This window comes from Pundamilia nyererei, unplaced genomic scaffold (assembly GCF_000239375.1).
Source record: "Pundamilia nyererei isolate P.nyererei 1_Seehausen unplaced genomic scaffold, PunNye1.0 scaffold00050, whole genome shotgun sequence".
Lineage (NCBI taxonomy): Eukaryota > Metazoa > Chordata > Actinopteri > Cichliformes > Cichlidae > Pundamilia > Pundamilia nyererei.
This window is the reverse complement of record NW_005187451.1, coordinates 2,406,138-2,421,501: the sequence shown is the minus strand read 5'-3', so window position 1 is coordinate 2,421,501 and position 15,364 is coordinate 2,406,138. Positions and strand designations below refer to the sequence as shown.

Below are 15,364 nucleotides of genomic sequence, written 5' to 3'. Positions count from 1 at the left end.
AAGTAACATTGCTACACTTACTATCCCGGCTTTGTGTAAGCGTTATGTTGCTGGCAAATTAAAGCAAACACTCACATGTTTCTTTGTATTTTATTATGTTGCAGGATTAACTCATGTGTGCATACTTACATTGTTTCTTTGTTTTCAGTCTTCATGTAGGTCAGCTGTGGGAAAGACCCGCCCAGCCAGCATTTCCTGATTTTTAAAGTACTGATGATGTCATGTCTGACATCAGCAGGTTAAACCAGGAGGAGGGTTTTTATGTAGGAATGCTTCCTTTTGTTTGTGTCAGGATGCAAAGGGATTTGTTGCATATTGTTTCTTACATGGAGCCGTTTAGTTGTGTAAATGTGTTAATGTCAGTCATTTGTGTTGAGCTCCAGCTGGTGGTGCTGGCTAAACTAACTGAAGGTAAACTGGCAGCTCGGTCAGTCTCTGCTTGATGCAGGTGAGGGAGGAGAGGTGAGCTGTGTCACTGACTCCATGTGGGTTTTGAGTTTTGTTAAATAAGTTAATCTGAGGTGAGTTTTGTTAAGTTTCACATATGATGGAGGTCACGGTAAATAAATTGCTCATCTCCTCCAAAACGTCTGTGGAGTCAGCTCACTTACCACCTTCCTTGATGCTCCAGTCAGACTACTTCACAGATCCCAAAAAATCTAGCAAACGTGTGCGAGCTCTATTCGAGTTGAATCCTCACCACAGCCTCCGCACCGTCTGCTGGACAGTCCAAGACGCCACTGCTGGAAACAGGTGCAGGCGGCGTGACGGGCAGCTCCACGGGAGCGCCTTTAACACCTGTGAGCAGTATCCTGCAGGTCTCCACCCAATCACCACACTCCCTCTGAGGACACCAATCACAGTTGACATTGCAAAACTATTACTGACCCCGCCCCAATGTTACAAGTGATAGTGTATGTGTGCCAGAGGTGTGTTTACCTGCAGCTTTTTGAACTCGTTCATCTCATTCTGAGCCTGAGCTGACAGCGTGTTCAGGTGCTCCTCCAGGACCAGGCTGCACGAACTAAACAACATTTTCAGATGAGTTTGACAACCTGTTTCCTTCCTCGCTCGCTGTTTAAATGTAAAGTTACTCCAACGTTTAAAAGTACGTAACCTGCTCGAGTCGGTTCGTGTGTTCTTATTTTACTGTTAAAGAGATTTATTTTATCACACAGTTACTGTAAAATATTTACAACAGCTTCTGGTACCTGGTGATGTAGCTGGACAAGCGATCCAGCTTCTCAGCCAGCATCTGGGCATCCTCATCCAGAGTTTCCTGTGAAATTTCTGGAATGTACCGGTGGGGTTCCTCTTCTTGGTTTTCCTCCTCGCTGTGGTTGGGAACCACAAGGAGTAAGAGCTCTAACATCCACCGAGTCTGAGCCACGTGAGCAGATCTGATCTGGTAGCAAAGAAAACATCCAGACTCAAAGAAGCCAAAACTCAGATCGTCTCCTACAAACAGCCGCTGTGCCTGAGCACCGTCTTCATGGGGCTCACGTGTTAGTTCCAATTTAACACAAATACACTCAAAAGACAGCAGAATATGGAAATATGGTGTTACTGAGCATGCCCGGTACTCACTTCTTCATGGAGCCTAAAGTTCTCCCCCTCAGTGAAGTCAGACAGGTTGGTTACAAATGCCTGGATTTTGTCAAACAGCTTTTCTGCCTCTGCGCTGTTTTAACAAACACGCACAAAGAAGCATTTCAGAACCGCCGTAAACGACTACAAGTGTTTGAATTTCAGCATGAAAACAGATCAGGCTGAATTTTTCTACAATTTGTTTCCCTCTATCTGCCAAACTGCAAAACATCTGCAATAAATGAATAAAAAACAATGCTCATTTTAAAATTCTGTTAATTTGTCTAATTCACTTTGAGAAAATGGGGACTGTGTGTAAAACTGTAATTCTTAGCGCGTTGATGCAAAATCACATCTTCATTGCTTGAGTTAAAATCCAGCAAAAGTACAAAAACTGTCTTTCTCAAAGTTAGTTTGTGTTATGGACCCGCACTCACCAAGTATCCGGTTTATTGTTGTCCGTTTTGTTGGAGAAGTGCCGAAAAGCTTCGTCAGCCAAACTCTTCCAGTTGTGCAGCGCTCTCTCCAGCTCTAACCAATCAGAGACGGCCATCTTTTCGGGATCTTCAATCACCGCGGCAAGTTTGGATCCCCGGGACTCCATCAGACCGTGCAGTGACATCACATTTCCATGGAGCCCTGCAACGGCATTGTTCAGCGACGTGGTCTATCCATATTTCAAGAATGATTAAACCATTTTCTCACCATTTTCTCCATCCACTTGAACGTCCAGCTCTCTGAGGAGCTCACACAGCTCTTTGTCCAGTTCTCTCTGGGCGTGCTGGCCTTCAGGAGGTCCCCCGTCAGCTGAAGGGTGTCTTCTAAAGAGCTGCAGGCTCATATTCAGCCATATTTCCTGGATATTACCGAGTTCACTAAGTGTCTGCTGGCAGTTCAGCTGTTTCTCGCCTTGGTAGTGTTCACACAGCAGTGCTAACATCTAGACAAAACAAATGTTTCCTGGTGTTTAATCATGTGCAGACGACTCTGGTTTGTTCATCTCCAATTAAAAAAGGAAGATTTTCTAAAACTATGACAAAGGTGAGACACACAAGCCTTACATTTGACCACTGCTGCAAATCGGCATGAATCTCTTCCACTGATGTTTTATCATATTTGGGTTCAGGAAGCCTTGAGAAAGGAGAAAACGTAGCGTTGGAGAATCACACAGTGACTGTAAGGTGTCAGTGAAAGTTCCAGGGGGCATTTTAACTGTCCTTACTTATTATTTGAGGAGCAGAAGGAAAGCCACTTGTTGATGCCTTGCTGGATGGCACTGATCTGTGCACAGTGGGCATGTTCAGTCTGCTTCAGCTGGGACATGAAAGCAGCCAGCTGCTTCCTCCAGTAGTCTGTGCTCTCCATGATAATGTTAATGCACTCTGTGTCCTGCAGCAGGAGGGTCGCTGTTACAGCCGGAGTCTAACTGAACCAGCAGGGCTATTTATAAAAAGAAAGATTTGTACCTTAGATGTGAGAAACAGGATGCAGTGCTCTGCGGTCTTGAACCAGCTTTGCTCACTGATATGCAGCTGACTGACCAGATGCAGCTGCTTCACACTGATCACCTGACAAAAATAAAAAGCTTCATATTACTGCTGTTTCTGACTTTGTATCTTTGAGCAGAAATTTAATTTAAACACTTTAAATATTAGAGTCTGAGTGATAAACGACTTTTAGACCGATATTTGGAGATTTTACTTTCAGACACATGAAACATAAACAGATTTTCATTGCATTTGTTATGTGTAGTTATTTATGAGTCCTTGCTAAGATAATATGACAGCAAAGTTACAAAATCATCTTGAGTCTTGGAATATACGTTTATGTTCTACTCGACTTCTGTGATCAGCTGGTTGTTGTTTCCAAACCAGTGCTGCGAACAGGGGAGCTGCAAAATGCCCTCTGATGGATAAACTGTGCAACACCACCAATAACACTGTGTACAGCAGTTTCTCCCATCCATCCATCTTCTTCTGCTTATCCGAGGCCGGGTCATGGGGGCAGCAGCCTAAGCAGAGAAGCCCAGACCTCCCTCTCCCCAGCCACCTCCTCCAGCTTGTCGGGGGAACACACAGGTGTTCTCGGCTGGCCTGGGCCTGCCCCGGGGCCTCCTCCCAGTGGGACATCCTAGGAACACCTCACCCAGGAGGCATCCTTGTCAGATGCCCGAACCACCTCAGCTGGTTCCTTTCGATGTTGAGGAACAGCGGCTCTACTCTGAGCCCCTCCTAGATGCTGAACTTCTCACCCTATCTCTAAGGGCGAGGCCATCCACCCTTTGGAGGAAGCTCAAAAGGGTGGATGTGTCACGGTTCTGGGTCAGTTTGACCCAGTATTTTGAGTTGTCATGTTTTTGCAGGTTTAGTTTAGTTCCATGTGTCATTTTCTGTCTGTCTCTCGATGTCGAGTCTGCGTCTTTGTGTGATGGTTTCTTGTTCCTGTTTTATTGTGAAGGTCTGCGTCTCGTGTGTGTGTGTTCAGTTTTACCTCTGTCTCGTCTTGTTGATTACTCCCAGCTGTGTTCCCCACCTGTGTGTAATCTCCCTGTGTTTCTCTGTGTGTATTTAAGTCGCGTCTTCTGTGTTTGTAGTTGCTGGTCCGTCTGTGTGTCCCCCATGTCTCACCCGTGTGTTCTCCCTGCTGTGTCCTCTGCTCGTTCTCATTCTTGTCCAGGTTTGTGCTCTGTAGTTTAGTTCGGGCTCCATTTGCTGTTTGTCCATATTTATTTCGTGTTCACTTCTCCCCTACTGCCTGCGATTGGATCCTCATTTATTATTTTCACACGGCTCTTCTCACCCACCGTGACAGGATGGCTGAAGCATCTATTCATTACTTTTTAAAAAATCAATCAGGTTTTATAAATCTATATATAGATAGCTTGTGTGGTTGGGACATATTGGTTGATATACTGGTATAAGTATTACTATGGATGAAATGCTAAGGGGAAAGCTACATTGAGCATGTTGTGTCCTTTAATTCACTTCCTCTTTTGTTAGCCTTGGAGCTCCACAGAGAGCTGACCATAGAGTTGGTATAACAGTCATGTTTCTCACTCTAAAATGAAAGTAAGACCAGGTCAAATCAAAGACACCTCACACACCTTCAGGGCGAGGCAGAGGGTAAACTGGCTCCAGCAGTCTCTGTCTTCGGTCATGTGGATCAGCTGAGCTTCCAGGCGAGCTCTCTGAAGCTCATACAGCTGATGGTAAGCCTGGACCACACTGTAAAGAGCATAATTCACAACACAAAACTCGTTGACCATCCATCATCAGTAAAACAAGGCTCATAATTAATGCATCCAGTCGATGTAATGATCTCTGGACTAACTTTGAGTCGGTGCGAGTCTGTTTGAGTGCCTCGGCTAGCTGCCAGTGAGCGTGCTCCGCCTGGTGGGAAACAAAAGCATCGTGGTCCCGGATTTTAGAAAGTTCCCTATGAAGACAACGCAGACACACACGTAGCAATGAATACACGCACATTTTCATATCTGCACATCTGTAATCAGCACATGAACATCAAACGTCCGACATATATTATTTGTTCTGGAGCAGCACGTGGTAATATTACTCGTGATCACCCCCCAGTCTGATCGTACGTACACGCTAAGCTGCTGAATGGATAACTTGATGTGGTGGATCTCCTCTGTGAGCCGACGATCCAGAGCCCGCTGGGCCACCACCTCGGTGTGCAAAGCCTTCAGGCGCCGCGGGATTCGATCCAGCAGCGACTGGTAGCGCTGTCTGAACAAACACACGGCTGCTGTGACACAGACCCTGCAGAGGTCACTACTGGACCAAGATTTCAGTTTTTACATTTAACTTGAATTATTAACAAAACGCCACTGCAGACTCATGTCTCGTTCATATTTTGCTTTTAAGGCTCGTTATGCTTGTGGCCTTTCCTCTGATGTGTGTGCCGCTAACCTGAGTTTGGCAAGCAGCTGTCCTCTCTCGGCACAGCCCACGCTCACCTGCCTGATCAGTTCATGGAAGACAATGTTGTAGATATTTTGCTCAACCTTCACGAGCTCAAGCAGACCCTCCAGCTGGAAGACAAGTCATTGTGCGGCTTCTCACACTCTACACGATCGGATATTCCAAGCAGCACCACAAATTCTGACTTTTCTGTGTTTTATACTCAAATCTCTAAATCTATTACACTTATGATGGCAATGTTAACAAAAGATCAGTCGGCAGCAGGAGGACACAGAAAGATTTAGAACAGAGCAGACATCAGACACGACACCTGAGGTGAAGGTGGGCTGTAAATGTGCAGATTTGCAGCTGCAGGCTGAAGCAACTGAAATATCAATATTTTCCAGGATCGCCTGATATTTTCCGAGGTTTGGTCCATTTTTCCACGTAAAGGCTGCATGACTACATATGTTTCTCTGCCTGCCTACTTGTGAAAGCTCAGCCAGCTCCTCGCTCTGCTCATCCACTCCAGCCTTCTCCAGCATGTCATCCATCATCCCCATCAGCTGGACCGCTTCCAGCCTCCCACTGGGCCTCCTGGACACGAAAACATACAGAAATGTGTAATATTACACATTTAAACGCTCCCTTAACCCTGGTCTTACCAAGCACCGCCTACTTCATGGCACATAGCAGGACAACTTCTTCTACTACATCACTTAAGGTTAATTATGAATGAGAGGAATTCATATCTGTGAACTCACAGTGAAGGGAGGACCCGCAGCCTCTGCTCTTCATCCCTCAGCTGCACTGTGAATGCACTGTGGAAGAGACGCGTTACAGTTGTGCTTTAAACACGATCACAGCATCAGACACACGGCGATAATCGACAGACAGACTGAACACAGTGAAGCTCACTCCTCGTAGAACTCGAGGCTCCGTAGTCCTTTATTTTTCACTATGTGAAATTCTTCCGGGATAAAACTGTCGGAGACGCACGAGTTCTGAAAGACAAAGCGGCCGCGATCATCACCTCGCGCCGTGCATGTGTGCACACGCTCACATGGACAGCAGCAAACAGGTATATGCACACACAGAGAAACAGGCGGCTCACCTGCGCGCCACCAACGACCTGCTTTTCACTAACTGGTGGGAGGAGTGTTGTCTTCTTTCTGGTTACCATGGCGTCACACAGGAAAGAAATATCCCTATAAGGACACCATCCATGATGGATGAGAAACTGAGCACTAAATACTGACATAATAAAACATCATCAGCTCCACGTTTGTAGGAAGCTGACTGACCTGCCAGCTCCTGTCAGGGACGTTGGCTGCTCCAGAAAGTGTTTGTATTTCTTGCGTCCGAGTGGATGATGCCAGACTGCATCAGGGCGTCTGATTCCATAGCTCTAGATACAAAGTCAGTCCAGGTTGTTTTATATCAGCTGTTGTGTGGTCATGTAGACGTAGAAGAGGGTTTGATGCTACCTCGCAGTGTCGGTCGTGTGCGGATTGCCCCGGTGTTCTCCTCTTGCACACAGTGGAGGTTAGACTGAGCAGAAGTTCGTGTGGGACGATCTGCCCTCTGACAGCGGGCTGCGTCTTGGTGCTCTCCACCGGGACCTGAAAATTCAGCTCTGCCACTGAGAAAGATCAAAACCCATCAGAACAGCTTAATAACTCAGACCTGATTTTAGGGGACATTAGGTTTCACTGTTAGATGTCTACGTGCATAATAAAGCTTCTGGATTTTCTTGCATCACGCACAAAGAACAAGGAGACATCAGCTTTCTTTGGCTTTGTCACAAGTTGGGAAAAAAGTTTAAAACAACAAGTACTGTGCAGAAGTCTTTAGTGACCCCTAATTTCCTGATATTTTGCTGGAAGAATAAGTTCAGTTATTTACTGAAATGTGCAAAAATACATGGAATCACTGTCATGCTGAAAAACGAAGCTGTTGCCAATCAGATCCACACTGTGTCACACGGTGGATCAAACTCTGACAGCACTTTGTTGCATAGATAACTCCATCAGTGTCGACAAGACCAGCGTTTCAGCCAGTACACCATCACCACGAGCTCCACCATGTTTTACAGATGGATGTAGACACATCTCCCCTGACCTCCTCTGTACATACTGATGAAGGTTTGAATAAAAAGTTTCAAATCTGAATTCACAAAACTGTCATGTCCTGTGTGCTGCAGGCAGGAGGAACGCAGGAGCCAAAATGCAGACTCAAAGACAGCTTTATTGCAGAACGCTAGGAAAAGCAGGAAAACGCAGCGCTGGACAGAAGAAAGCAAAGGGCTTAAATACACGAGGAGTGACAAGGGAACAGGAAACACAGCTGGGACTAAGATGGGGTGCCTTCAAAGTAAGAGAAGCAAGTAAATCCGTTGGGCATCTTTCTTTGCCTTTAGACAACAATTCTGATGGCAAAAGAGCCAAACGGGACAGGCAAAAAAAAGAAAAAAAAAAGTAAGAGAAGCAAAACAGAACATGGTGTACACAGACAGGAGACTACCAAAGTAAAACAGGAAGTAATGGGAACACACAAACACACACACACAGACATGACTGCAGAAAACAGGCAACTAGACAAACATGAAGACAATGCAGCAAATGCTGGGGAGGAAACACGCAGGGGTAAGACGAGACCAAACATGAACAGGACCAAATACTCAGACAAGCAAAACTAGAAGCACTAAATAAAGTTAGAAGTATAAGCAGACGAAACTAGGAAATAAAAGACACACAGAGAACACGATGAAATAAAGAAGAATAAAAGGACCAAAAACACTCCTTTAGATCTTCTCCACTGATTTTCACTCCACTATTTTGGCCTCAGCCATTTGTTGGCATCCACCCTTCCATCCATATTCCTCGTGTTCAATACAGACCTTCAAAAAGCTTGGAGAACTATCGCTCAATTCCACCTTAAATAATTACAAGAAAGTCTGGCTCTTTGGTAGCAAAATATAGAGAAGCAAGGAGTGACTGAAGCCTTTTGCACAGTACGTATCAACTACCTGTACTTTAATCCTGCACAGTGTGTGATCAAAGCCATTTATTTAATGTCGTCAGACAGAATTTGCAAAAAAACTAACAAGTTGAATTTTATGAAACTTGGTAATAAATGCATGGACGAGGGAAGGGCTCATTAAATGTTGTGCACATCTGCACTGTTATAGTTATACTGGGAGAGAAGAGCCTTTAGGGAACATAACTGGTCCTGAGTCTGTGTCCCAGTGTTTTGTGTTGAATTATTAATAGTCTTTGATTTCATTATTATTTATCATTTTCAGTGTCTTGGTTTCTGCGTCTGTGCTCTTCTTCTGCTCCATGTTCCCCGTGTCTCCACAGTCAGTCAAGTCCGTGTCTTTGTGAGTGCGTCCTGCTTCCTGTTTTACTTTGACAGTCTCGTGTGCTGTGTCTCATTCCCTCATTATCTCTCTGCGTATTTAAGCCCTTCGTCTTCCTCTGTTCGTTGCCGCATCGTCGGCGTGTCATCCGTGACATTTCCCATGTTCCGTGTGTCAGGTCTTTAGTTTCTTTGTACTTGTTTCCTCCCTGTGTAGCTTGTGTTAGTTTGTATTCCTGCGTTTTTGGGTCCTGTCTCTCTTCACTGCACAATAATGACACCAGTAATAAAATAAAATAAAGTAAAATATAAAGTATCACAAACCTTGGCACCCTTGTTAGCGTTGGTGTAACATGTTAGTCACACTAAAGTTTAAAAAAATAAAGCACGAATAAAAGTACTGACTTTTATTTATTATTGCAAAAGGTGGTGCAGGCCTGCAGACAGCTCCAAGACAAAGGGATTGTGTGCGACCAGAGATGGACAATAACACGTAATCCGATTACTTTTTCAAGCAACTAGTAAAGTAAGGGATTACTGTTGCAAAAAGTAATTAGATTACTGTTACTTTCCTGTAAGCACGCTGCGTTACTAAACCATGATGTTGTTTGTGAGCGTCTCATGACAGTGACGTACGAGCGTGCGAAGTTCGTGGCAGCGACAGACGTGTGCAGATCAACAATGGATAATATGGCGTGCAGAGAGAGTACGACCATGCAGCGTTTAAAGCATGAAAGTAATCACATTACTTTAAGTTTGATTCTGTAAAAAGTGACAAAACCATTAGCGTCCGCTGTGCACTCTGCGTGGGAAGAAAACTTCTTTCTACAGCGAGAAATGAAACTTGAAATCTGAGCGAGCAGCGAGCACGCTGCCATGGGAACGTGACATTCACAGAGAAACCCCGGATCCTCCCACTGACATGTGCTGTGGACAAACCTCCACCCGACAGGACTCAGTGCTGCTGAATCTGTGATTTGATTTATTTTTGCTGTGTTTTACTTGCATCTATTTGAAAGCGTGTAAACACAAAACATTATTTTATGTGCTGGAATGTGCAGGAAATAGATTTAAATGTTAATGAAATTCTTCGAGTCAAAGACTGTCGCGTATTATTTCATTTTGCTTTTAAAAAGAAGCTTTTTCATTTGATGCTGTTTTAGAAGATGGAGCTGAAAGGTCTGCTTTATGACGTATCCGGGTTGTCTCATGTTTTTAAATAGTAGCTAAGAGATAAAGTAACTAATTATTCTTGAAAATAAGTAATCAGTAAAGTAACTGGATTACTTTCTTGGAGAAGTAATCAGTAATTAGTAACGAATTACTATTTTGAAGTAACTTGACCAACACTGTGTGACTGATCCTACTGATGTTAAATGCAAAGCTCTGAATGTAGAAACACTAAGTTCATGCGATGCTTTCTTTAAGGCTCTAAACTGAAGCGTGCCTTGGAGGGTTTCGCTTTCTTGGCCCCGACCCACTCGAACAGACGTGGGCAGTAGCTACTGTCACGAGTGTGCCCGTTAGCGTCACCTGCGGTGTCCGGTGTCCGCTCCGGCCTCGACAAACTCGGCGCTGAACTGGCCCTCGTTGATGCGGACATCGTGGAGTCACGGCGGGGACGTTACTCTAACATCTCGGAGACGAGACACGGAAAAGCGAGCGGCCACTTGTGTCCGTTTAACACAGCTGTCTCCTTCGCTCCCCTCAGAGGTTCCCCAACTTCCTGTTTGCGTTGCCTTGGGAACGCGTTCATTGCGCTGGATGTGCGTTTGTAGTTTGAACATTAGAAGTGAAATAAACAGAAATACTTTTATTTATTTGGGGGTGTTTCTACGTTTATTGACGCCTCAGCATCAAAAATGTAAAGATTAAAAAAATATTTCCGAGTTTATTTTTGATTTTCTGTGTTTTAAGAACAGTTTGATTTATTGATCATTTGTCATAAATAATCGCACCACGTATATAGCTCAACGCTCTATATTAAACTTTAAATAAATAAGTAAAATGTGAAGTCGTTGGCTCGTCATTTGATTCATTAATGGCTCCGAAACTGGTCTTAATTGAATAGAATATTTCTGTTGTGATATTCATTATTCATTGTGTTATTTATGAAAAGTTCTTTTCTCTAATGAGACTGCCCTCCCATGTGGTGATCTGTCACTGCTCGGTGTGTGCAGCCCAGCCTGTGCCCCGGTGAACAGCACGCCGTCTTTGTTATTCCTGGGCTATGGGAGCTCTTGGTGGTGCTCCAGCCAGAGAAGTGTGCATCAAGTGGATCTGGAGTTGACAACGGCGCTACTGCGAGGCAGAAACGGAGCAATCTGCAGTAAGAGCGCAGCGCATGGCTAGACTTGAGCACAGGATGGTTTCCTGTCATGATCATGGATTTAATTCGCTTTCGTCATTTTGCGTTCCTTTCATGCACACTGCTCATCTCATCACTGGTTGCGACAGAGGGTAAGTGACTCCTTTTCAGACAATTAGTGTCAGAGTTGAGTTTCAGTTACCTCGAGGTTTAGTTTATTGTCATGATATATTCAAGCCCCACACCAGGTTTCTGCACTTGTCCAGTATGAAACCAGAGTGAGTTTCAGACACTGGTGATAAAATATTACATCCTAGTATTTATTCTTTTAGAATGCATTCTCAGAAACCAGCAAGAAAACCTGCATGATTATAATCGTACTTTTAGAAAGCTGTGTTGAATCTGAGTTTATTGGTGGGCTTGCATTTCAACCGGTCCATGCTAAGAATTTTAATTACAAGACTGAGCGGTGACATCACTGACTACACTAATCTCTGCACATTTTCTAAGGATTGAAAAGCTAAAGATGACTAAAAGAGATCTAACAATGGGGGGTAGCATAGTGACCATGAACGGGGTGGGAAGACTGGGGGTGGGTTTGGGGAGGGGGACAAAAGAGGATGCTATTTGTCTCTGCTCCTGTCCAAAACACCAAATAGCAGCATTCTTATCACCGCCAAAACAAACAGATGCATACACCAGCTACGTGCATCAGGAGATGTCAGGTGCCACGCATGTGCCATTTAAGGGCCTGCAGATAGGTCCACACAAAGACCCGTGGGAGGTATTTGCATATGAAAAAAGCCTTACATGCTGTGGGAGGGGATGTGCAGTTGGCTGGAGCTGTATCTCAAACAGACACAAATGGCTCTGAATACTCTGAACTCGGCCTCAGGATATAGACTGAATACAGTGAGCTGAATAAAGAGTGAAATGGGAACCACCTGTTGCCATTTCAATGCATTCCAATTATACTACCAACATAACATTTTTAATATAACTGAAATAACTGTCAGAATGATTGTTTCAGAGTCTATAACATATCAGTATTTGTTGTAATGATACAGACATGTGGTCAGAGAATATGCTCGATCTCCATCATACCCCCCCGGTCCAAGTCTAGACATGTATAAGCTGCTCCTGGAGAGTCCTGCTGGCTGGCTGTGAAACTGATTGACCTCCGCCAATGACAGATAAATGATAGCTGGTTTTAAAAAGATTGCGCCAAGTGGAGCCTAATTGCGCTCTTCTGAGCCTCAATAGTCTCTGAGCCTGATTGTGCTCTTTAAGGGTGTGTGAATATTATTGTAAAATCTCTGCTCACATCAGCAGGACTGTATTTATAGACTCCAGCCTGTGCAATAGTAATATAAACACAAAAGAGGCAGACAAGCTTGTTGCAAAAAAAGAAAGAAAGAAAGAAAGAAAGAAAGATTGTTAGGCTTTAATAACTTTGATAACAGCGGGAGTTTAGTAAGAGATAAAGAAGGCAAACACAGGAAACATAGGGAAGAACACTGGCAGCAAACACAGCCGAAATGATTAAAAGAGAGAAGTTAACCAGTAATGTGGAACAACGTAGAGAGAGAGACAGAACAAGACAAGAACAGGGTCCAAAAGCCACGAGGTACTGCAGCGAACTCAGTTTTAGGATGAGTAAAATTTGAGTTGATTCAGCAGCAGTGACCGAATTTCAGCCTCCCCACAAATTTATCTACTGAATTTCAAATGACTTCCTGCTAAGACAGTATGGGCTGTTCAAATCGTCAAGCTCACGACGGCTGTCGTGCACACGCCGTGGGGCCTTTCTGCACACACACAATAAACAATTCTGTAGACTTTCTCCCAAAACAAAGGAGGTAATGAGGAGTGTAAAGCAAGTCCTTAATCTGGTCAGGTCGAGAGTTCCTAGGTCAGGGCTTAAAGGATAACACCTCCCTGGCTTCCTTTACTCAAGAGGTTAGAAGTGCAGACACAAGGGGGGCAGGTGGTTTCTAAAATAAGAAGAAAAAAAGAAAGATACTCAAGCAAGCTCTAACGAAGAAACTGACTGAAACTTACAGGAAAAGGCAGAAAGTCTCAAACCCCAAGGCAGGACAGTCCAATAAATGTAAAGCAGGCACTGGAACACAAAGAAGAGCACTGTGATGAACAGGCAACAGTCACAGATATAGTGACTACTGACAAGTGACTGGATGATGTATATGCAGGTGCTAAAGGTGTAACTTAACACAAACTAATAAGGCTGGAACCAAACAACGACAGAAGATTGAAAACCACAAAAACAGTTGCACCAATAAAAAAAAGTACTTTCATGCTATCTAATATCAGTGTGAATGTACTGATTAGAGTCATGGCACATTCTTTAAAACTATGAAAAACAGTACATATGATGCCCCCTTATGCTCCATGGATGGATCTCTGAGGTTGTCCCATTTGTTCTGCCTGCAGTACAACAATTTTGAGCAGCCTTGCCTGTAGCTATTTATGTTTGATGCTTTTTTGTATATGTAAAAGCTGCAGGCAGTAAGTCTCCAGGCAGACATGATAGAGGAATTCAGTCAGGAAGAAAAATAGCAACGCTTTAACACAGATTCTAAAGAAAGTTTAGTTTTGCAGGTCACAGTGAAACTTTAACTTTTAGAGCTTGTCTGGGTGCACGAGTGACTAACAGCACAGATTTAGAATTTATGCCTGAAATCATACCGTGTGATTTTATTCCTCTTCTTCAGCTGAACCCATTTCTTTATGTACCAGACTAAAAGGGTCTCCTCATGTTGCCCAGTCATGGAAGCTGTGACTGTATGTGACTGCTGCTGATGAGGACAGAGACAAAAAAGTCTGTAAAATAAAATCTAAACATTTTTGAGTAAGATTAATATGGATGATAAGTGTTTGAGGCATGCATAACTTGATAACAGCTGCTTATAATTGCAGTTACACAAGAAAATCAAGTGCTTACCCTCTAATTACTAGTTATATCATGTCCATGCTGACATGAGAGCTAAACCCAAAGCTGTATCATTGTGCTGTTTAATCCTCCTCATTAAAACACACCATAACGAGTAGAGCAATAAATGGCTCAGATGTTCGGTTGGATGCTGTCACCATGGAAATAGAAGGAATGCTAAACCCAAACAGTGAAACTGGTTTCTGTGGCAGCCGGCCACAACGCCTTGAGAGGCCCTTGAATTTAAAGCCCTTGTTACAACAACTGCTAATCATTTTTTTCTTTAATCAAAGCTAAAGAGAGATAAAAGAGCTTCGTGTTAGACGTGATTGAAATAAAACAGATCAGGATCATTCAGTGGGCACTCGTGCAAACAGTTGTTTTGAAGTACTGTTGGACACATATTCCTTCTGGAGTGCCTCGAGACTGATAAACGTTTACCCAATACTTAAAATCTGGATCTTTTTATAGAAATGTTGTAGATATTACATGGCTGTATGAAGACTGGATGGACGGATGGACGGATGGACATATGGATGGATGGACAGATGTATAGATAGACGGATGGAGGATAGATGGACAGATAGACAGATTGATGGATAGATGGATGATAGATAGATAGGCGGATGGATAGATGGATGGACAGATGTATAGATAGACAGACAGTCAGACAGACAGGTGGATGGAGGATAGATGGACAGATAGACATATGGACGGAAGAATAGATGGATGGACAGAGATGGATTGATGGATGGATTGAGGATGGAGGATGGAGGATGGACAGAGACAGATGGTGGATGAATGATAGATAGATGGATGTACAGAGACAGATGGAAGGAGGATGGATGGATGGATGGATGAATGGATGGATGGACAGACAGACAAATAGATAGACGGATGGATGGACGGACGGACGGACGGAGGGATGGATGGACAGATAGATGGATGGATGGATGGACAGATGGATGGATGGATGGATGGATGAACGGATGGATGGATGGATGGATGGATGGATGGATGGATGGACAGATGGACGGATGGATGGATGGATGGATGGACAGATGGATGGACGGATGGATGGACGGATGGATGGACAGATGGATGAACGGATGGATGGATGGATGGACAGATGGATGGATGGCTGGACGGACAGATGGATGGACAGATAGATGTATGGACGGACGGATGGATGGACGGAAGGATGGATGGATGGACAGATGGATGAACGGATGGATGGATGGA

General features: G+C 44.0%; 2 protein-coding genes across 4 annotated transcripts in view; one reads left to right on the top strand and one right to left on the bottom strand.

Annotated features, from left to right (window-relative positions):
* The window catches only part of axdnd1 (axonemal dynein light chain domain containing 1), a 12,336-nt gene extending 1,704 nt beyond the window's left edge, over positions 1 to 10,632 (bottom strand). Inside the window, exons 1-20 of one of the 2 annotated variants that reach the window (XR_001290376.1) lie at positions 10,398 to 10,632; positions 6,992 to 7,146; positions 6,809 to 6,912; positions 6,619 to 6,712; positions 6,423 to 6,508; positions 6,269 to 6,325; positions 5,993 to 6,101; positions 5,514 to 5,635; positions 5,190 to 5,330; positions 4,918 to 5,022; positions 4,691 to 4,811; positions 3,054 to 3,155; positions 2,810 to 2,976; positions 2,649 to 2,718; positions 2,293 to 2,527; positions 2,025 to 2,226; positions 1,588 to 1,681; positions 1,212 to 1,405; positions 940 to 1,024; positions 612 to 844 (exon numbers count right to left, since the gene is read on the bottom strand). Coding sequence is in view for 1 of the 2 variants with exons in the window: in XM_005733181.1 (XP_005733238.1) it covers positions 701 to 844; positions 940 to 1,024; positions 1,212 to 1,405; positions 1,588 to 1,681; positions 2,025 to 2,226; positions 2,293 to 2,527; positions 2,649 to 2,718; positions 2,810 to 2,976; positions 3,054 to 3,155; positions 4,691 to 4,811; positions 4,918 to 5,022; positions 5,190 to 5,330; positions 5,514 to 5,635; positions 5,993 to 6,101; positions 6,269 to 6,325; positions 6,423 to 6,508; positions 6,619 to 6,712; positions 6,809 to 6,912; positions 6,992 to 7,146; positions 10,398 to 10,467 (2,457 nt within the window). In the remaining variant the exon portion in view is untranslated. The remainder of the gene's footprint in view (positions 1 to 611; positions 845 to 939; positions 1,025 to 1,211; positions 1,406 to 1,587; positions 1,682 to 2,024; positions 2,227 to 2,292; positions 2,528 to 2,648; positions 2,719 to 2,809; positions 2,977 to 3,053; positions 3,156 to 4,690; positions 4,812 to 4,917; positions 5,023 to 5,189; positions 5,331 to 5,513; positions 5,636 to 5,992; positions 6,102 to 6,268; positions 6,326 to 6,422; positions 6,509 to 6,618; positions 6,713 to 6,808; positions 6,913 to 6,991; positions 7,147 to 10,397) is intronic. The other variant, XM_005733181.1, reaches the window with a different exon arrangement.
* A 470-nt stretch (positions 10,633 to 11,102) lies between these two features.
* crb1 (crumbs cell polarity complex component 1) overlaps positions 11,103 to 15,364 on the top strand; it is a 21,340-nt gene continuing 17,078 nt past the window's right edge. For both annotated transcript variants that reach the window (XM_005733179.1, XM_005733178.1), the window contains exon 1: positions 11,103 to 11,324. In XM_005733179.1, the coding sequence (XP_005733236.1) occupies positions 11,243 to 11,324 (82 nt within the window). In that variant the 5' untranslated portion in view covers positions 11,103 to 11,242. The remainder of the gene's footprint in view (positions 11,325 to 15,364) is intronic.